At 40.8% G+C, this 21,795-nt stretch overlaps 1 protein-coding gene across 5 annotated transcripts in view; it reads left to right on the top strand.

The window, feature by feature from the left end:
* The window catches only part of dyl (transmembrane protein dusky-like), an 86,920-nt gene that overhangs the window by 26,680 nt on the left and 38,445 nt on the right, over positions 1-21,795 (top strand). The window contains exon 1 of one of the 5 annotated variants that reach the window (XM_083127715.1): positions 6,297-6,459. The exons of 3 other annotated variants lie outside the window; for them this stretch is intronic. Coding sequence is in view for 1 of the 2 variants with exons in the window: in XM_083127713.1 (XP_082983839.1) it covers positions 6,541-6,558 (18 nt within the window). In the remaining variant the exon portion in view is untranslated. One more of the 5 variants, XM_083127713.1, reaches the window with a different exon arrangement.

Genomic DNA, 21,795 nt, shown 5'->3' with positions numbered 1-21,795 from the left:
ATTTTATATCGATGGGGCAATTGCCCCTCTGTGTTCCCTGCAGGTATTCTTGTCCGTCTGGAAAAAATAATGCAAGAAAGACGCCAAAAATTGCATCCTGAGTATAATTTTGCCCTCCTACTCTTAGATTCTACTATGGCCTTGCTTTCTTTTACCTCAATGTTTGCCCCCTTCCCCCCCTAGAATTGATTTCCGTTCAAGATTGGGGAGGGCCAATACCCATTGTCGCCCTGTGGTTTCGCCACTGCTCCCCCTTCCCCCGTAGTTGCTTTGAACTTTAATCGGCTTGAAAATACTTAATTTTCTTTAAGAGTATAATATCGTTCAATAACGGCGATAAGCTTCCTCTCCACTAAATGTCTAGGTGAAAGTACGGTACAATAATGTAGGAGGGTCATGCATGTCTGGAAGGGCGGGCAAGGATGACCACACCTCCCCCTTTGAAATTGAATGTCAAACTAAAAGTATATATTTCACACGTATAATTGAATTTCAGTCATAGTAATTTACATTAATGCGATAATTTCAAATTCAAGTGGTGTTTTTGAGGGGGCAACACTATTATGGGGGTAATATGCCCCATGGAAAAATACCTTGCTTGTCTCTCCGCAAAAAAATATGCGGACATCCATGATTAGGGGGAGCAATTGCCCCCCCCCCCACCCCCGTACGCACGCCTATGCAGCCAATACTTTTCCGGCATTTTGGTTTTTCAAATAGTTTCGTGGAGTGTAATTATCCTGGAAATTATGCAAAATTCAAAGTTTATATTCATTTTGCACCAGTTTTTGTACTTTGTGACAATATACGTAAGTTGTAAATTAATATTCTGATGTTATTTTCTAATATTTTAAAGGAAAAATCTTGGTAAAATAGAGTGAACAACATTTAATTATTACAATTTCCAAGAATCGGTATCGGTATCGATGTGAATCGGTGAATATCGGTTCAAAGTGGAATCGCCTCAGCTGTAGTAATGATCCAGATGCCCTTCATAGACGTTCAAGGAACGATTCACAATAACGAACGATTCAAACGACTCACTAGAGAACCACTCTTCCCACTGATACTCCGGTGGGAAGTGGACTATGGCTCTGCGGGATAGGAAGCGCGTGTTGGGGAGGGGGAACGGCTCTGCAACGCCCCGAAGTGGGGCATCAGAAGGAGAGGAGTCCAACCGCCGGGGGCCTCGCTGCGAGGGATCTTGTGCCTGCTGAGGATCCGGGTGTGAGGAGAGAGGAATCGGTGTCAGTGGCACTCCAGAGCCAACGAGGTTGACGAAGGACGCCTACAAGAGTCCGGGTCCTGCGAGAAGGTGTGGAGGGCTTTTTCCAATGTATTTGCATACGGTAATGTCGCAAGCACGACAAACGCCACCGCGTCAATCAAAGCCGTCGATCTCCTCAGAGGAACGCGTTCCAGATCCGATGACAAACATGGATCGCATCCAGAAGTATCGTCAACGACACTCCTGGAGCCTCCAGGCAGGTATTCGCAATTATAACAAAAGAAGAGTTCCAACTGACCCACATAATGGCACATGCAACCTTGAAGGCAATATCTTTTATCTTACCTAGACGCACGTTGAGGGAGAAGAATGAATGAGTCGGCTGAAAGAACCACAATCACTTGTAGTTCATTATCGAGAATTCGAATCCAGGACCGCTACTTCGATGATCCCGTTTGTTGAGCGGTCGACTTATGTACCTGAAGGTTCTGGCTTCGAATCCAGCCTTAGGAATTAATGTTCATTGTATGTGTGGGGCCCTTCATCAATTTCGTCATATCGTCGTCCATCGTCATCGTTCCGATTGGCCAAAAGTGGCAGGAAAGCGATGTTGAATTACCAAAATCATCATACACACAAACACCACGATGCAACAGTGGCTCTTCATTGGGTGACGCGTGGCCAGTGCATCGTGCCCCATCGCCGCTGTTCTTTGGCTTAAGACACCAAAGCCCACTACTTCATCCTGATTATGCGTCAACATCGAAATTTTGGAGTTCCCACCGGAAGTTGGATCCGGGACTGCTTGAACCGAATATGATAGGGCTATACATTCGGCTGCACGGGAACTGTTATGTATATAGCTATTAGACTGCATGGGATCACTTTCGCTCGCTCAAACTCGATCGAATCTCTCACGCTCGAGCGTGGTTCGCTCGAATATATAGAATATCAAATATCATTTCAATGCGACAATCGTACAATATATATGTAAAATTCGTGCTGGTTGTTTCAGCCCATAATCATTTATTTGATTTGATTTGTGGTTTTAAGCCCACTTTATGCATACCACTACCACAGACAAATTACGAGTTACACGTGAACTACTAGGCTTCGAGCGTATGCCTGTTCGAGCGTTATTCGCTCGAGCGAAGAAACAGTAAATTCCGTAAGCCATCTAGCGTCATCCGTGCGAACTATTAGACGATCGAGCCAAAGAAGCCTCGGTGCAGCACATACGACATTTCTGTATCTATTTTTTTCTTGACTCTGGACGAGACCACACCGAAGTCAGGACTTTCTCTTTTATAACGAGACGAGAACGAGACCGCTTTCCTCAATTACGAAACAAAACTTTAACAAAATGCTCACAAAGTTACTTACGCTACGATCACTTTTCCTCTCTTTGCTGCTCTTGACGTTAGAGTGCCTGTCGAGTTCATTCGTACCCAGTCGTCAAGCAAACAGATCGCAAGAATCTGTCTCCGCATTCTGTCTGTAGCCACCGTGCTCTACTAACTGCCCGGATTCTTAAGAGTGCCTGCCTGCCTGCTCGTTGGCAACCGAGTAACTTATTTAGCTAATTGACTGCTTCACGAATATCACGTAACATGTATTTAGCTCATAAGTAGTGCAGTGTGTCTACAAAGCTGCTCTATATCTTTCTGTATCCGACATTTGTCTGCACTAAATCACTTAACGTCCGAAATTAGTGGCAAAACTTGACCGTAATACCAGTAAATCAGTTTGAGATGATCGACTAAAAGCCACTGCAATAGTTTGGCAGTTCGAAATTAGCAGCAAATGCGGCTGTAATAGTTTGGCAGTTCCAATCAACGGTCAGAGGCGGCTGCAATTGTGAGCTTAGCGCCTAACATAATTGATTGCTGAATAAACAGTTCTTTTGTTTGTAAACATGATAGAAATTTGGCATATTTTATTGCGTTTTTAAATGCCGGAACATGATCTTGTCTTGAAATTACACTGTTTTGTGCGTTGGTTACTTCGTGTCCTTCCTCTGCACCTATTTCGTCATTTCTTTTTCTGCTTCGCTCCAGTTTCTGTCCAATTTCCTCTCTCTCTGTGTGTCTGTCTCGGTAGTTCCCTTCATTCCTTTCTTTCTCTCTCGTCTGTCATTCCTCTCCTTTCCTCGCCAGTCTCCGTTCCTCATTTTCTTTCTCTTACGTTTCTTTATTTCCCTCTTTTTTCTCTGCCTCTCTCTCTTCCTCATTTTCGTTCTTTCTCTCTCTCTCTCTGTCTGTATAATTTTTCCATTTTTCTCCTATTCTCTCTCGTAATTATCTTCCTTTCTCTCATGCTGTACCGCTTCTTCCATATCTCACATCTCCCCCGAAAACTTAAAACATATCTTCTCATAACACGTAAACTTACCGGTTTTCACCAGTCTTGGTAAGTTTCCTTGGGGCGCACTCTGTACTGTATATTGCAACGTGCCCTAAAGGCAAGTGGGGAAGTGGCAATCACGGCAATTTCTGGAAGTGATGTGATCAGCACCATTCTCCGGCTGCCTTTATTCGTCAGGGTTGTCCCCAGGTACCAATTATAACTTCCATAGCAGGGATTGCTGGAAAAAAATCCCTACAATAATAGGAAAGGTTGAAAAGAGATCGAACTTCCAGAATAGTTTCGAGCTTCTTTTTTTTAGTTGTATCGTCAGGCTAAGTAGGTCAGGCGAAGTAAATTGGAAGAGCCTTTTGTTATGCTAACATACAATATGCTGGTAGGACAGGTCGGCGATGTTTACTACAAACAGCTTGACGGTCTGGAAAGAATTTCTCTCGCCCGCTTGCGATGTGCACCCTGTCGCGAGACACCGACCTGCGCAAGTTGCCGAAGCTCGATGAAAGTGAACCGTGTTGGAGCTGCGTTTTCGGCTCCCTGAATACCACGGTGATAACTGGCCCAGGTTTAGAGACGGCGAATTTTCCCACATGGTAATATTAAGATTCTGGCGTTTCTTTTCGCTTATTTTAATTCCGTTTCAACATTTTTTTAAAAAGAAAAAAGTGATTTGGACTAAGCGTACAATTGAAACCGGGAAGCATTTTTATCGTTACAAAAGTGCTGTTTACTAGCCAAGTTTTGTGAATCTTGACGCTACTGGTATGAGAAATTTAGCAAGGGTCGATATTTTTACGACACTGAAATACAGACGTCTATATATGAGGGTCAGTCAATAAGTATCAACACTTTTGATGTACTTATCTTTAAGTTGGCAGTAGGGATGGACGATATTTGATATCCCGATAACGTCAAGAAGTTATCTTCACAGACGATACTATATGATATATGTTCCGTATCGTGATATCAACGATATATCATCTCCACGATATATATCGCCAAAATATCGTGACGATATATCGCCAAATATCGTGACGATATATCGCCGACACGATATTATATCGCCAAAATATCGTGACGATATATCGTCTAATTCATATCACCTGGACGATATTTGGCAGTACTACTTTCTGCACGAGCATGTCGTGACGCCAAAAGAGTCGATATAAAGTAACCATATGCAGTTTTCGGAAACTTACAAAAAGAGAAGATCCAAACTTGAAGAAGTACCAAATGCTTCTTTAACGCGACATAAATAATTATAAATTATAATTTATAAGATAAATTAAATACTCAACAGAGATTATATCTTCTGTAGAAGCGATATTAATAAATTCTCTGAACATATTACATGTAAATGTAAAATAAAGTTCATCTACTAATATTTCATTCTTTCATGCATTTCACTAATAATTAACTCAAACGGACGTTTGTTACTTTTTCCCTATATTTTCCTTCTAAAACTAAACTACAAGGAATTAGAAATGAAATTTTATCATCTTTCTCGTGGATGTAAAAAGTATTTTTTAATCGCGTATAAAATAACCAAATAAATTTTGTCAGTTGGTAAATTCGGAATATATTACTGTATATGCAGAAGAGTGACATCTCGTGCCTTCTTAGTTAACTAATATTAATTTTGCATAAAGTCCCGTGTTTATCTTGACAAATCCTTTCCCAGGAATTTTCATCGGCTTCTCGCAGTTCCTTCAAAATATAGTAACAAGCTAATTTACCTTTCGTCCTAAGTAACGTACTACATAACATTACTTTCAAAAGCGTTACGTCGCATGACATTTCTTACGTCTACGGGCGAAGAGGCTCTGGCGTCTGAACATACAGTCAGCATAATCCTGTGTTAGGCTGTGTGTTGTTCTTATATGTGCTGAGTTCTCCTTTACAGCCTTGGATTTCAACTAGATAAGGGGATTTTTGTCCTAAGACGAGACGTGGGTTCATTTTTCTTATGGTACGGGGCTCGAACCCGTATAGTGTGACGCGAGCAAATAGCCCAAGTGCAGACGCACCCAAAAATTTTAATCCAATCAATTTGAATTTGAATTTTTGGGTGCGTCAGCACTTAAAGGCTATTTTGCACTCGTCACGTTATACGGGGTCCAGCCCCTTACCTTGCCTAAATTAACTGTTTACTAAAATATTAAAACATTCTGACTTGGGTTAAAAGCTGAGGCTGTAAAAGGGTACTCAGCACACATAAGGACAACAAAAAAACAGGACTACACACACACACACAGTCCTACGAAGATTTTACTGGCCGTTGAGGTTGACACATGCTACCTTAAGAATTATTGATAAACTTCCTTGCCATGATACCACGTTCCATCCCAAAACTAGCCTGGGAACTTGGACGAAAACACATGTTTCTATCTCATTTGTTGGTCTACGTGAAGAACTCTCAAAATGATCTGCTAGAAAGATTCCCTGAAGTCAACAAACAAACGCACTGCTTCAATCGGTCTTTCGTCAAACTTGATGACAACGGAAGAATTCTCTTGCGCATTCCAGGAAAGCGTTCCAACAGAGCAAAAAACTAGGAGGGGGACCCCTTTGGGAGACAACTGGAGTAGTGAGAACGGAGGTGGGGAAAAATGAAAGAAGGTAGGGGATATTCATCTAACGGTACCTGCCGTGACGTCAGCGAAAGGGGAACAGCAGGAAAGTCGGCCAACGTGCCTGACTGGGAGTGGGTCAGGCAGCATCGCTCAGTCAGTGCTAGTGGAAGAGCGGGTTGGGACTGTGTTACGAATTCGGTGCAAGAAGTGTGGTTCAAGGACGCTCACCAGTGACGGAAGCGGTGTGGTTCGCTCAAAGACGTGGGCATGTGCACAGCAAATAGGCTCTAAGCGGAGGTACGTTGAACCCGTTCGGTGCAAGTGTGTAAACGTGTGCAGTGGATAAGGAGTGTGCTGTTCCTGCTTTGATGTAGAAAGATGGTGTTGTTGTCAGAGGTTTGTACAATGGCTCTGTCGTGCACTAGATCGAAAGCTTTCCCAAAGTCTCATCTAGCGGTGAAGTGATGTTACACAGGCGTTTATCCACAATTGTCCATTTGAGGGTGGGGGTGTAAGTTCGTGTTTAGGGAAGTGTTGAGGAAATTTTAGAGGCTGTTGGAGGAGTGTGGATAACTGATGTTAAAGTTTCCAGTCAGCCTGTCACGACAAGAAATCAAATTCCCTGAGTACCCAATCCGTTGGCTGGTTCGTTCCAACGTCTCCTTGCATCAAGTTAACCGCGACGAAGAGGTTGAAGTGCCCGATGTCTTTTTAGAATGTATCATCCCCGCATTCGTTTCGAGTTACGTGATGGCCGGCCGTAAGTTTTGAACCAATGACGTCTTGAATATGAATCCATCACCTTAACCACTCTTAAATTTATTCTAAACAGCGCTTTGAGAGCCAGGGTCTACCAGACGACATTTTCATTGAGGAATGAGTCCCATCTAGTTTTCTAGACCGAAGCTTGCAACTTCTCTTCAAGTAGCTCCAATTGTCAGCACCATGCCGACCTCCATTGCGGAGTGGTTAGTACAGCGCGCCACAAGGGCACAGGTCCCTGGTTCGAATTCCAACCTGGGCATGGGTGTTCCTTGTAAGTGTCCCTTCTTCAATTTCATCACATATCACTCATCCTCATCTTCGCGATTAGCCAAAGTGGCAGAGAACCGTAGTAAAATCAATCAAGTCAGCACCGCGCTTGCGGAAAAAGTATAGTTTAGTTAAGGTCTAGTTTAGGTTTGGCAAATATGCCGGTAAGAATGATGATGAAATAACTCTGAAAACATGTTATTTCTTTACGAGGAACGTATGAATCATTTAGATTTGGGTGGTGTGGAAAGTTACTGCAAAATGGTCTTCGTTCTTACATTCACTATGTAGAAATGAGTTACGTCCTTCGGAAAATAAGAAACACTTACATCGGCGTCCAAATGCGACCAGAGCTGAACGGGAAGTGTTTATAGTTGTGTGAAAATGCAGTGGTGATTCATGCATATCAAATTGTAGAAAACTGGTCTAAAATTATCACCACAAAGTCTGCACAAGGTCCAATATTGGTGGATACAATTGTGTTGAAGTGAGAGCTACAATTCGCTATGTATGGTGCACGTGCGTGTGAATGTTGAACGCATTTACTGAACTTGAAGCATCATGCGTGTTTTACAGTGCTGTAGGAACAAGGAAAGACTGTACTGAAACAGTTTTTATGTAAAGATGCTACCGTTCTTATAGCGCTCCGAAACAGTGGAATGTAGGTCTTCCTTCCCTTTTGAGGAACCAACTTTTGAAATCCTAAATTCTGTAAAATTTGACAATTTAGCAGGAGCTTTCGGTAGATTGCATTTGCTGTTGTCTACATAGTTTAATTACGTCAAAATAAATCTATTTCAATTTAAAATCGAGGGCTTTTCAAATATGATGACACCGGTATACACAAAAAGATCATCGAATGAGAAATGCTTGTCCAAGACGGTTTACATTTGATTTATTCTGGGCGGAATGGCAAGGCTTGTGACAGGAAGTGAAATGTTGACATCGCCACCTTCATACAAACGCAATTAGCCTAGACTTCGCTAGGCCATACCGAATCGGCAAATCAATATATTTACGAAAAGTTTCATTTTTCTTCTTTGTCATATAACTACGCTTGTTGGGAGGGACGATGAAAATATTTCTCTTTCACAAGAGTGATGTCTATCCCCTCTTAAGACAAACCGACCTTCAACTCTTTACGATAAGTGATTTTTATATTTTTTCTACGATTTCGTTTGTACGTCACTATACACATACGAAAAGCACACGCCTGAAAACCTTCTATCCGCTAAACAGGACTCGAAGCCGGAACCATCCTGGGTGAGATCATGTTCAATGTACTCCTCCATTTAGACTTGAGTCCTGTTGGACTCAAGGTAGACTTTTGAAGAATTTGCTCTCTACCTTGGGACTCAGTGGAAGACTAACGTACGTAAGATTTTGTATCGGAGGGGGCTGGAATTATAAAAATGGACATCACATAGCTGCGTTCTAAGTAAGGACCGGTTCGATACCCGGTGAAGGCACACGGCACAGTAGTTCCGATCCCACTTTAAACTGTAGAGCCAGTCCCGATCAGCCTAACTGTGCAAAAAGTGGGCCTATAAGTAAAAATCAAACCCAAATGCTTTCATTTAAAAATTTTGATTTTTTTCCTTTCAAAATTTCGAGAAGGGCTGTAGCCCCCATCATCTCCCCCACTGAGTACGCCAGCGCCCTGGAAGCTACGTTACCACCGAGCGTCGAAATCATCACATACGAGAAGGCGGATAAAGGTCCCGTTTCACGAAAAGCGTTCCCAGAAACTCGACCATTTCAGTTATAAATATGCGAATTACGTGACACGCTGCACTGTAAGACAAAGCGGGCAAGAGGCTTCTTACAATGGCAGGACGTACTCATGCGCTTTTAACTTCGGCTCTTGTTATTAATCTTTTGGTTCTTCGCGACCTTCCCTCCCCCTCGCCCACACACGCACGCGATTGTTGAAAGGCATTACGGTATTCATTAAGCAGTCATACTGCTACATGATACCACAATGTGCAATTAATATGTAACATAATTGCACATGTGCTTAAAGTACCTGGAGGGATTCTACAAAGTTAAATGACGCCTTTCCTTTTCAATGCTGATATCATGTTTTTCATTTTCGCACATATACAGGGTTATTCGAAAAAATCTCGCCGATATAGGCACAAAAGCTTCTTTCTAACGAATAACATATCTCCGGAGAAAACGTGTACTTAAATTCCCAATAGATAGCAGCAGTTGGCACAGCTATTCCTGATGTGCCAGTATGGGGTCACCTAATGTAAAGTTTTTCTGTTTGATTTATTATCTTGAAGCAAAAATTAGTATCGCAGTGCAACTATGGTTTCAAAACAAGTTCGAAAAGCACGCACCACACAGAGCACCAGCATTCTTAATTGGTGTAAACAGTTAATTGAAGAAGAGTGTATTTATAAATGTAAAAGTTTCCAACCGGTTGCGTAGTGGTAACCGTCGCTTTGTACGTCTCGTAGATTAGTCTATGTGTTCCTTCACCAATTTCATGATATCACCAAGGACGTATTTAGGTTTGGGGGTGAGGTTTCCAGTGGTCCGGACTCCTCCGAAAGAAATCAAGTAAAAAATTAAATATCTAATGAAAATATACTTATTTAATATTTCTTGTATAATCGACGGTTATTTACTTCCACCGAACTTATTAGAAAGAAGGATATTGGAATCATACGGTTTGAATGACCGTACCAAAGAAGATTAATGCACATTACTACTTATAATAATATGCATAAAATATTAATCAATAACTTTACTTTTCTTGAACTGGATCCAACATTATTTTTTGTTATTCAATAAATATTAAAATTTTTATCTTTTTGACATTCATTTCCATGCCAGGCAGTTGTTTTTATACAAATTTTGGCGATGTAAGTTAGATAATGAATACGTGCTTTTATGCCTCTATTCTTATACAGTCTTTTTATCTATTCATGTTTAACAATGCAGTAATTATTATTTTACATATTATGAATAGAACTATAAATAATATTACACAGTTATAATTATTATTATTTTCCTATTATTTATTATTTCTGAGCATTAGACCCCCAGAAATATTTTTCTAGATACATGCCTGATCACCACACATTCTCACCTTCGCGATTAGCCAAAAATGGCAGAAGTCAAATAAACCAAATCAGTAAATAAAAGCAACTGAGTGTTTTATTAATACGCAATAGTTCCAGCAACACTTGTGATATGCAAATTCTGCTTTTGCAAAGTAAACTTAATCAACGAGTGATTTCAATGTGTGTCAGGAGTGTTGAGGAACTGCGTTGTTTTCCTCCAAGTGTTGCAGATGTGAGCGCAGTTTCCGTTATAAATCTTTGGGCTGGCTCTCAACAGCCGCTCTTCCAAGGCACCAACTAATTTGTTACGCGCCAAGAGCGGTCCCCCGCACGCTTCTAGCACATACGTGATCCTCATGCGAGGAATTTGACCGGGTTTTCGATCCCTCGTACGAAACGGGTTCAAATCCTGCAGCTTGCCGCTTCCCACTCAGCCTATTCCGTGATTTCCCTCCATAGGCCGTCGTGGGTAGATGCCTGGAGTCTACTTTTAGAGCAGGCCAAGGACGTTTCCGTGCGGACCATCCACGCCAATGGACCATATTAGCGTGCTGTCGCATCGAGTCCAAACAAACTCGTCACGTGGTGTTTCCTTATGCGGTATCATTGGATTTGCCATCGCAAAGAGCAAGTTTGAAAACTCTGACAGCAGTTACGAGACAAAATTGTGATGTGTATCGTACATCAATCTAAAGATTTGATTTTGGAGAATACGTCGATACATTACACACACCTTACACAGGATAACGTAAGTAAAAAAAATGTTAGAAAATTTTAAGGCACCTGTCTGACAAGTAGAAGGCTTGGGTACAAATTTCAGGCAGAAAATGTCTCTTAGGTAAAGGCAGCTTTGCCATTGTGATGATTGCATTATCTTCCCTGAGGTGGAAATCGAGAATGTCTGGAACCTACTGTGACTTCATGACACGTTACTGCACATGTCTCTAACTTTACCTTGTAATCTGTGTCCATTTTGGTTATTATACGTCGCTTTTCTTCTACTTTTGGCTAATCGCGAAGATGATGATGAGTGATGACATGATGAAATTTGATTGATGAAGAGACACTGTGCTAACCACTCCGTCACCCTTTTCAAAGAGTGGCGAGGCAGCGCATCAAGTCCCATCGTCGCTGCTTTCAAAGTAGCTCCCCAATTGTCCTCGCAATGCTGGGTAAACACTGCAGTTTTGGAGTTGCTACCGGGATCGAACCAGGAGCCGCTTGCACCAAAGGTTAGAGTGCTTATCAATAACGTTCTCTTGCGTCTTTACCAATTGAGAGACAACAAAAAGGGATTTTTTAAAATCACAAGGCGTTTTACGATTGTCAGACAATTAGAAGAATTATTATGAAGGAAAACCTTCAATACGTACGGAAGAGGCTTGTACAGGTTTTCCCTCACCCGGAGCAAAATAACAGTCATTCGTGTAACGGAAGGCAGGAGGCAATGCATCAATTTAATCGTAATTGCTCTCCTTCTGGTGTGGGAATTCAGTTCGTGTGGAACTGGTGGTCGTCCAACGTAACAAGGAAAATGCTATGGCGCCATCTGCGAGCTGCTGAGGTAACTAGAGAGTTGAGGATATCAGCCGAACTTAATGATCACTTCCAGAACAATGGTAAAATCTCAAAGAACGTCAATTGATAGATTTAATTGAGTTGGTGGTTTAAGTCCACTTTATGCACAGTAAGGCTAATCGGGACTGGGCCTAGTAAAGTGTGATCCGAACCACTATGTACCTCCACCGGGTATCGAACCCGGGACCCCTTGATTACAAGGCGACGACGATACTGCTGCGCCATCGGGGAGGCCCTATGAATGCGGTCAAGTATGCTCGGATAGGCTAATAGGGACTGGACGTACAGTCCAGATATTTTGATTCGGGTGAGCTTAAAAGTGGATGGAATGTATTTAGGTGTGGTCATGATTCGGTTGTCTTTGATAGGATTCTCTCTCGTTCTCTTCTCTTTCTTACCATATCCTGTCCCTCTCTTTTTCCTCTCTCTCTATTTCTTTCTCAATCAATATGTCGCTCTCATACTTTCGTTCTCTCTCTCTCACTCATTTTCTCTTGTTCTATTTTCCAATCTTTTTTGTACTTTTGCTCTTTTCTCGATGTCTCTCTCTTGTTGTATCTCATTCTTTTCTTCTCTCTCTTTCGCCCTCTGTACTCGTACTTTCCCTTTCATTCTATCTCCCTCTTTTCTCTTTCTTGTTCTATTTCTCTCTCTCTCTTTTCTCGTTCTATCCCCCTCTTTCCCTCTCTCTAGTTCTATCTATCACCTTTCCCCTTCTATCTCTATTGGTCTATCTCCCTCTTTTCCTCTCCTTTTCTCTATATCTTCATCTTCCACCTCTCTCTATTATCATCTCTAATTTTCTTCATTTAATGAAGGAATCTGGAAGAGATAATTCCAAGACACATTTTTTAACTTTTGAGAAACAAGACTTTACACACAAATCTGCGTTTACAGTTGAAATTTCTTCTGCCACTCGAACTTTGTAGTCTAATCCATCCAAAATCTGTCTTGATAATGTTTGAAACTGATTTTCACGTCATTCCATTGAAAATGCTTTGCAAGTATGTGGTGAAAATTAATTTAACTTGACACGTATTTTTTTATTATTTAACTTTACCTTATGCTCGAATGGGCTAATCGGGACTGAACTTACAGTTTAAAGTGCGATCTAGACCACTGGTGCCTCTACTGGGTATCTAACCCGGAATCTCTTCGTTACGAGGCGAGGGCGTTACCACTACGTCATCGGGAGGCCCCTATAGGCTGCGGGAGCGACAGAAGACTGAAATATAATAATTACATGGTGGATTCCTCCAGCGGGAGTCCAACCAGGAACACCTTGATTACAAGACAGCAGCTTCATCATCAACCGCAAAGCTGTCGCGGTTTGGGAGACAAGATAGACGCTATCACCCCCAAAAAATTACCTGTATATAGCTGAAATTCATTATCGTGATTACGTACACGCTATACAGGGTTGCCCAAAAGTAGGCATACAGTACAAGTGACTTCATTCATCAACAATTAATGAACAACAACAAGTTATGGTAGTACTACGACTGTGTACTTTCAAATTACCAGCCATCATTCATAGTATCAAGATATCTGAAAAGGATAATGAACATACAAACAACAATGCCAGGCCGATAGTGGTATATACTGTATACCTACTTTTGGGCCACCCTGTATATACCCCGCAAGTGTTAACAGCAGTGACGGTTGCCCTATCAGTTACATAAGTTAACTATAGAAATTATCGTAAAAAATTACTTACCAAATCTGCAGAGAATCGCATCCACATTGAAACCACTGGAAAATAAATTCATTCGCAGAAGAACCAGGCTTCGAACCAAGCAAAGATTAATAGGAAAGTTCTGGAAAAGATAGAGAGAGAAAGCTGTAACAATACCTAATAAAATATACGAATACACATGAAAATGATCAAAACCATTAAAATGCACTAAAGTTGCTTACCGAGGCAGTTTATTAAGCATTAAATGTACTTAACATGTAACGTTTCTACCCTCTAACAGGGTCTCCTCAGACGAAAGACTTAACTGAGGAAAAGGAGGATCCTGATAGAGGCTAGCAACGTAACATGTTAAATTATTTTAATACTTAATAAACTGCTTTGGTCAGCATATAGTATATATTTAATATATACAATATTTACAATGAAACTACCTATCACTACCTATCACTGTCACACAGTGGTTAAAAATTAAACTTATATACTTAAAATCATACTATTACTTATGCTGAAGCCAAGTTAATTTTTATTGTTTTTTATACAGAATTCATTAAAATATTTCAATAAATCAGTAAATATCATGCTCTTACGAAATTTCTTGTGTGAATGAACTTAAAATTGGAATTTTGCATATTAAATAACGCTTTTAGGATTGGAAATACAATGTATTCATGTAGGAAAACAAATGCCTGACGCAAGATAACAGATACAACTTACTAATGCCATCTACAGTTAGCCTTACCAAAATAGTCCGATTAGGAAGTTAGTTTAAAGAAAGTTGCCGACCTAGATAGTTAGTTATTCTTGTAGTTTGTTGTCTTTTGATGATTTGGGGGTTGCTTGAATTTAGACATCACTTACTGTTGGCAATTCATAGTTTGTTGTTAGGGTTTCGACGTCTCGTGCAGGGGTGATAATTTAGTTTAGATGCGAAGAAGGATCGCTTTTAGATATAAAATGGGAAAGAATGATTACAATTTACTGTTGGTAGGTAAGGTAAAATAAAGTTAACCCGTGTTCATTGAAAAAGAGGATGTTGACGTAAAGCCCCATACATAGACGATCTCGGCCTTTGTGGATGTTGTGTGATCAGCACCACGCTCAGTCCACCAGGAGGTACCCACTTATAATAAAGAGGCTGGGATATCGCGAGAGCTGTTTTATGCAGAGACATTGTAGAAAAAATTACCACCGAGGAACACTCACACTCGTTTGGGACTGGACCTACATTTTAAAGTGAAATCCGAACCAGTATGTGCATCCACCGGGTATCGTATCCGGGATCCATTGATTACAAGACGAGGACGTTACCACTGCGCCATAGAGACGGTACACCTAGAAGCGAATCGGGTCTCTATGGAAAGAGACCAGTATTTTGGTGACTGATGGCTTGGTTTGATTTGGTGTTTTAAGTCCACTTTGTGCACAGTAAGGCTAATCACGACTGGGCCTGCAGTTTAAACTGGAATCCGAACCACTATGTGCCTCCACCGGGTATCGAACCCGGGACCCCATGATTACAAGGCAACGACGCTACCACTGCGCCATCGGGGAGGCCCTGCTGACTAATGTTGTCACCTCGCAATCAAGGGGTCTTAAGCTCGGCTCTTGGTAAGGGATGGTTCAGTGGTTTGGACCCCTAAGCCCTGTCCTACTTAGCCTATTTGAACATAAGTAAGCTTGAATCACAACAAATAAACATTTACCATTACGTTTATCGCCGACCGAGCGACTTGAGTGGTGGACCGAAGATTCCGGGTCGATTTCTAGTCATAGGTTTACTTCGTGAGTGTCCCTTCATCAATTTAATTTAATCATCATTCATGCTCATCGTCGCAATGAGCCAAAAGTGGCAGACAAGTGGAGCCAGACAAGACAAATACTATTTGTTTGTTTGTTACTTTACGAGTTATTCTTAGTTTTAATATCTCGCGGGAGGGAGATTGCCCCTCTAAACCCCTCTTATGAAGGAATTGAATGCGCTGATTACGCTTCGTCCAAGGAAAAAGCAGGTTCCGTTTCTCAAATGGTGTGAATTTAAATACAGTAGAGCGTCGATTATCCGAACGTCGGTCAACCGAACGACCGCTTAACCGAACTGTGTACTCGCTCGCACCTGTTACTCTCCCACCCTACCGTCCATCATCCCCCTCACTCCCAAACCAAGTTTCCCACAGTAGTCGCCGCACTGAGCCACCGCTGGCGGAACATTGCTTCTAATGGGGCCTTCATAAGGCGCTGCTGACCGGCCAAGCCGCCAGTCGCTGTGTTTCAACAATCAGCACACTTCTGTCGGTGTATGTATTGTTCATGCAAAATGCGTATGTAATATGTACATATTTTTGTTTAATAAACTGTACCACATACTATATATTCCTACTAAAGTTGCCTTTGTACGTTACTTTGTAATACTTAAAGAGATGCCTGTTTTTATGAATAAATTTACTGTACAGTACTTCTTTTTGGCAAATAAACATGTACAGTTCGATTATCCGAACAAACCAGTTTTCCGAACACCCATGTCCCCCAATTACTTCGGATAATCGACGCTCTACTGTAATTTCAGTCGAGTGCCCAAGGGGAGGGGGTTGAGCCATGCCGCATTTTTTCGCCCAGCATTCACTGAAAAACATCTAGTCAAGTGCAGAATAATATGGCAAAATGTAACACTACTAAAAAAAAGACGAATACGTAACCCCTCTTGCTAAAATCCTGGGTGCGCAATTGGGTAATTGCAAAAACCAAACGTGTTTGTTCGGCGGCCGCAAGGAGGTCTTCAACATGACAGAGGCCGCTTCCTTTGCCCACATGGCTAGCGCTTCATCAGCTCCAAGGAACCTACTGACACAAAATCGCGCCAAGGAGTGTTTGCTTGGTGTGCCAGAAAAAGCAAGACGAGGGGACGTTGCTGGAAGCGAATCCGTATGTAAAACAGTGTTGCAGCAAGGGAAATTTTCCTCAGAATGAAAGGGAATTTCGCACAGGAACATGTAGCAGGAAAATTACAATTTCATTTTGTAAAAATAAATTCATACAAATATACAAATGTAAGAAGAATTTTTTACAAATGGCGTGATGCAGTGGCGTGCCCAGCATTTTAGAAAGGTGTATTTTAAAAAAAAACTTTTTATATCAGTCCGTCCTATATCTTTTTTTCATTTTTTCGGGAATGTTGGGACAAGGAGTGGGATTGTAACCCCCACCAATTCCTTTGGGTACGCCATGGCTTTGATCAGCCATCGCCCTTTGATAAATTGCCTCCCTACTCAAAGTTAGCTCTTTAGCAGGGTATTTCAGGTACTTTGTATCTGCAGGTGGTGTTATGATTGAAATTCTGGGAAAGTACTCGAAAGTAAATTCGTGTCCAGACTTGCAGGTTATCGAAACTGTGGCGCCTGTTACCCTATCTGTAAAAAATAAAGCCTCGGAAGTTTGCCCTAAGTATGGAGATTTGCCACCAGGTGGGAGATTTATTTTTTGTTGGTAAGGGGGTTGTACTTGTTGTAATTTCAATGAATTTTAATTTTAATTATTCGAAGAACTGCAGAAAGGCATACTTTATTTTATTGTATGACCTTGTATGCAATTTTGTTTTTAATTGTAATTAAATGGCTTTAAATTTATTGTTTGTCGTCGTAGTAATATTGATGACGGTCTTAATTATCCACTCTTGTTCGTTCTAATGCACGATCTATTTTTTAAGAAATTGTTCCCATCTCAGGTGTGGTGTTGTGAGGTAAACCTAGAAAAACATTAAGAACAACCTTGGTCAAATATATAAAGGAACATTCGTGGTTTGCATAGTAAACGCATCTTTTACGCATCTTGGCCTTGCGGAACGTTACTCTAACCATTCCGTCACGAAGGCCGGCATGTTTAATCAGTAACTACGCCAGAAACAATGGGGGGGGGGGGGGAGCGCCACAAAAATGGTGTATTTATTTAACTAGTGTTACTTGTGTGCTGGGTGGGCCCAAGAGTAGGGTGGGTCTTCCCTCTGCCCCTGTCATGATGACGCCATTGGTTCTAATAAAAAAAATATAAGTAATCCTACACATAAGATAGTTTTATGGTTAACCTATTTCATTATTTGAAACAGACAATAGATGCATTGCAGGTGTATAATTTCGTTGGCGCTAGAGGGTAGTGTTAACGTCGTAATGAAAAGATCCCGGATTCGATACCCGGTGGAGGTACATTTTGGTTCGGATCCCACATTAAACTGTAGGCCCAGTTCCAATTACCCTATCTGTGCATAAAAGTGGACTTAAAACTCTGGCGGGCTCAACTGGCTTTCGTGGCTACGTAAGTCTATTATTTTCTAGATAATATCGAGATATGAGCGAAAGCATGAAGATTCAAGTGAATGCTGTAGAAAGAATTCTCAGCAGATGTACATTTTTCGAATTTTGGAATATTATATCAGTTATTCAAAAGCAGAGGAAAATTCCAAAACATCTGCCCTTACATCCCCAAAGGTCCAGCCGCAATGAATACATTTTATGTCAATGGATGGCAACACTGCCGCTAGGAAATGCTCACAGAGTGGCGATTCAGAAGTGGGAAGGATGCTGCCGAGAGAGACGGAAATGGAGCCAGGAAGCTGGAACCGGCCCGGCCGACTTCCTTTCAGACCTTGCGACCATTAACCTACTCTGGGCCTTGCGTAACAGAAGGCGGTCAAGCGTGGTGGCGGCCGGATGGAGAAAAGTCAACAGACTACTTCGGAATTTATCGTTACGTTTCTCCTCCCCTTTCCTGAAACTTCCTCTCTTGTAAGTGTATTTAATATCCGTTTACGGAACTTGCATTCTGATTTCCACTCAAGAAAAAGAAGCGTAATTTTATGATGAGGCCAGTGGCTTTGATTGGTTGATTTAGTTTATTTGACTTCACTTTTCTGCCCCTTGAGGATGAGTGAAGATATGAAGAAATTGATGAAGGAACACTCACAAAGAACGCCCACTCCCAGGCCGGAATTCGAACCCGGGACCACTGGCGTCGTAGCGTGTTTTTCTAACCACTCTGCCACGGAGGTCAGCGTGGCTCAGTACCAGTAGATATGGTATCATGGCGATCTCGATTTTCAAACATTGTCTCGTCTATAATCTAAACAATATGTACTACAACACGTCCCCTAAAAACTTTCACATCGTATAAAGGCCATTAAGAGAAACTTTCTCCTTGATGCCTCGTTTCGACGCTACGAACCCTCGAAAAGCAGAATTTTCTCCTCAATATACGGGCCAAGCAGCACAGGCTCACAATTGACACTTCTACGCTTGATATTGTAGTCGCACGGAAAAGTAAATTTGGTACAGGGAAATCCGGCCTGATGATTTCTTTATATTTCAAATTTTTGACGAGTACTTATTCGTCACAGGAACGTACAGCTTAATCAGATTGTTTTATCAATCACATGATTTACAGTGCGTAAACCTCAAAATAAAAGGCTTCTGCCTCTGCTGTCTACCTAAACCTCTCATGAATATATTAATATAAGAATAGTAGTTCAAAGTGGAGCTAGAAGTATAAGAGGAGATAAACGTAGAGAACAGAAATTATAGGATTGGTCTAAGACAAACTTGCATAGTGAGTAAAAGAGCAGTAGCGTATTCAACTTATATACTGGATAAAATAATTTGGAAAATGCGAGGGATATTTTGCAACTCTTCAACACCAGCGCCACCTATTAGCAAAAATAGGTAACTGCTTCCCTCTTCCCTAATAAAATCCTATACAGAATCAGACGTTTAAGTATTCATTCATAAATATTGTGAGAATTTGTGCATAACGAATAAGGAAATGAAGAAAGAGCGTGAAAAGAAGGGAAAAGAGAAAAATTGAGAGTACCAGGACATCACAGCGAAGTCCAACCGAAAGAAATTCTCTGGTGACGTCACTGATCGAAAACTAATGCGGTTGGTCTCTCGGACCATCACTCCACATGTCCTAATAACGATGCGTGCAGCGTTCCGAACATGGCATCACATGTGTGCTTAAACGTGCTGCAAATTTGCTTACAATACTCGCATAAATCTCTTTTGCGGTTTTCCTCCTTTTCGTATTCTCATCTCGTTCCCTTGGCAACCGGTGGTCCCTTCGTTCATCTCGTAGGACGTCAGCATCCGGTTGAGAGGCCTTCAATAAGCGACATGCCTTCTCACTTCTGGAGTATTTAATGACTCTCTCGACCATTAATAGCTGCTTCACTGCAACCACGTTGTTGCAAATTAATGACAATGTTTTTCTGACCCTTGAACCTGTCTTAGCAAAGATCTCTTCGAAAAGTTATTCGTTTTAAACAACGTATTTAAACCGTCTAATATTCCCATAATTGTTTTTAACCGTTTTGGAAAAATGAAACACTGTCAAGATAGATAAATGCAGGTAAATCTTTAACGTTATGAAGATTGCTAATTGGTAAGTCAACTTTGTAACCAGTTCATCGTTACTTTTTGTTCATTCCAACCTGGTTAACTCAGCGGATAGAAAAAGAGTTTATGATCTCTTTGGAATGATTCTGTATTTCGACAGGTTGGATATAAACCTAGATTCATGGTTTAGTCCACTCTGGTGGTAAGTTTCATCTGAGTAGAGTACTCGTTGCTTACCGATACGGCAGCAAGATCGAGAAATGTCACAATATAAATGCTCAGCAGTGATTTCGTAAAAACTTAATCTGAAACACAGTTGTCGTCTTCCTTTTTAATATTTTAATAATTAGAAATTCAAATTATGTTGAAGAGAGGAGGCTTGTAAGTGGATCAATCCTTTTGATCAGCCTGGCCGACTGCATTCCACACATGACATCGTCTTTGCTGCAGTTTAAAGCGAGATTCTACCCGGGATCGAACCAAGAACCTACTGAATACAAGGCTATGGAAGGAAGCCTCCACACGGGAAGAACGAGCACAATATGGATGTTATTGATAGGGCTCGTAATATGAGGAATAATACTTTTTTTTCCTAGTGTCCGAAGACGAGGCCCAACATAATATATGTTTATTTTGGGTCATTGTAGGCCAGAAAAAGGTGGGTTTTATTTGTCCTTTTTTGCCTTTTTCGGCGTTTTTTGGCTTATTGGTCCTTTTTTAGCCTTTTTTTTGCAACTTCACCTTCTTTCGACTACGTTTCTACTGCCCATTCTCAATTCGAATCATCATCAGTTCATCACCTCCTAAACGTCCTTTCTGTAGTAAAGAAATAAAAAAAAGAAAGAAATATATTTGAACCATCCCTGAAACGAGAGACAAATATTTTTGAACGACTGAAATAGGATCCGAAGTCTATTTCTGTAACCCTAGTGTGGTTAGGCCAAATATGATTATTCAAAAATGATTTTTCAAATTATGTTAATCAAAAAAATATATATAATTCCTGGAAGAAGATGCATTTTATTCATATAGTTTTTCGCACTGTGTGTTTCATACCACCAGAATTTTGAATTTTTTTATTCATTAAATATGTAATTAAAACTGAAGTTATTTATTAATTTGGATCACATTTATACGTCCTTTTTTCGTTTTTAGGTGCTTTTTTTTATATTTGATACGCACCCACTTATTGTATCATTTTAAGTGTTTGATATGTTTAAAATGTTAATTGTCAATTATGACGTAATTTGTTTTGTTCAATTGGGTAGTCTCTTATGGTTATGGACTAACCTTAGAACATTCGATTGTGAGTTGTTAGGAGAGAGAGATTATTATGGAGGTTGCTGGAATAATGGACGTGATTTTGGAAATGTGAATGTGATAATTTGTGTAGTGAAGAACAATTATGAATTTAATACAATTTTGTTTCTAATAAGGAGTTTAATTGCGAGTGCAAGTTGGTAATGTTTACGTAAGCATATCCTTATCTGATTTCCCACAACTTGAGGGCTTCATAGTAGGCTTATAAGTCTCAGGCTCGCCGTCGAGGAATAACAGTAAGTAGATCCATTGAGACTAAACCGGGGAACGTAGCATATTTTTAGGTCTTTTACGCCAATTTACAGGTCTTCAACTTCGGTAGGCCTGCATCTCATATGTAGAAATACGTACATAGCGTACAAACTTTTACAGCGTGAAGAGGGCAAAATGTCAAACAAATTTAGTTAATTACATTTTCTTTTGTTTTAAGCTTCGTTTCGACGCTACGAACCCTCGAGAAAAACAGATTTATCGTCAATGTGTGGAACCACGCTGGGCAGTTCACGTTTGTCACGAATGGATTACATTTTCAATTCCGGTAAATAAATAAGATAATCGT

Source organism: Lepisma saccharinum, chromosome 8, assembly GCF_977018435.1.
Source record: "Lepisma saccharinum chromosome 8, izLepSacc3.1, whole genome shotgun sequence".
Classification (NCBI taxonomy): domain Eukaryota; kingdom Metazoa; phylum Arthropoda; class Insecta; order Zygentoma; family Lepismatidae; genus Lepisma; species Lepisma saccharinum.
The sequence above is the reverse complement of the archived record's forward strand: the minus strand, read 5'-3'. Positions and strand labels throughout refer to the sequence as shown.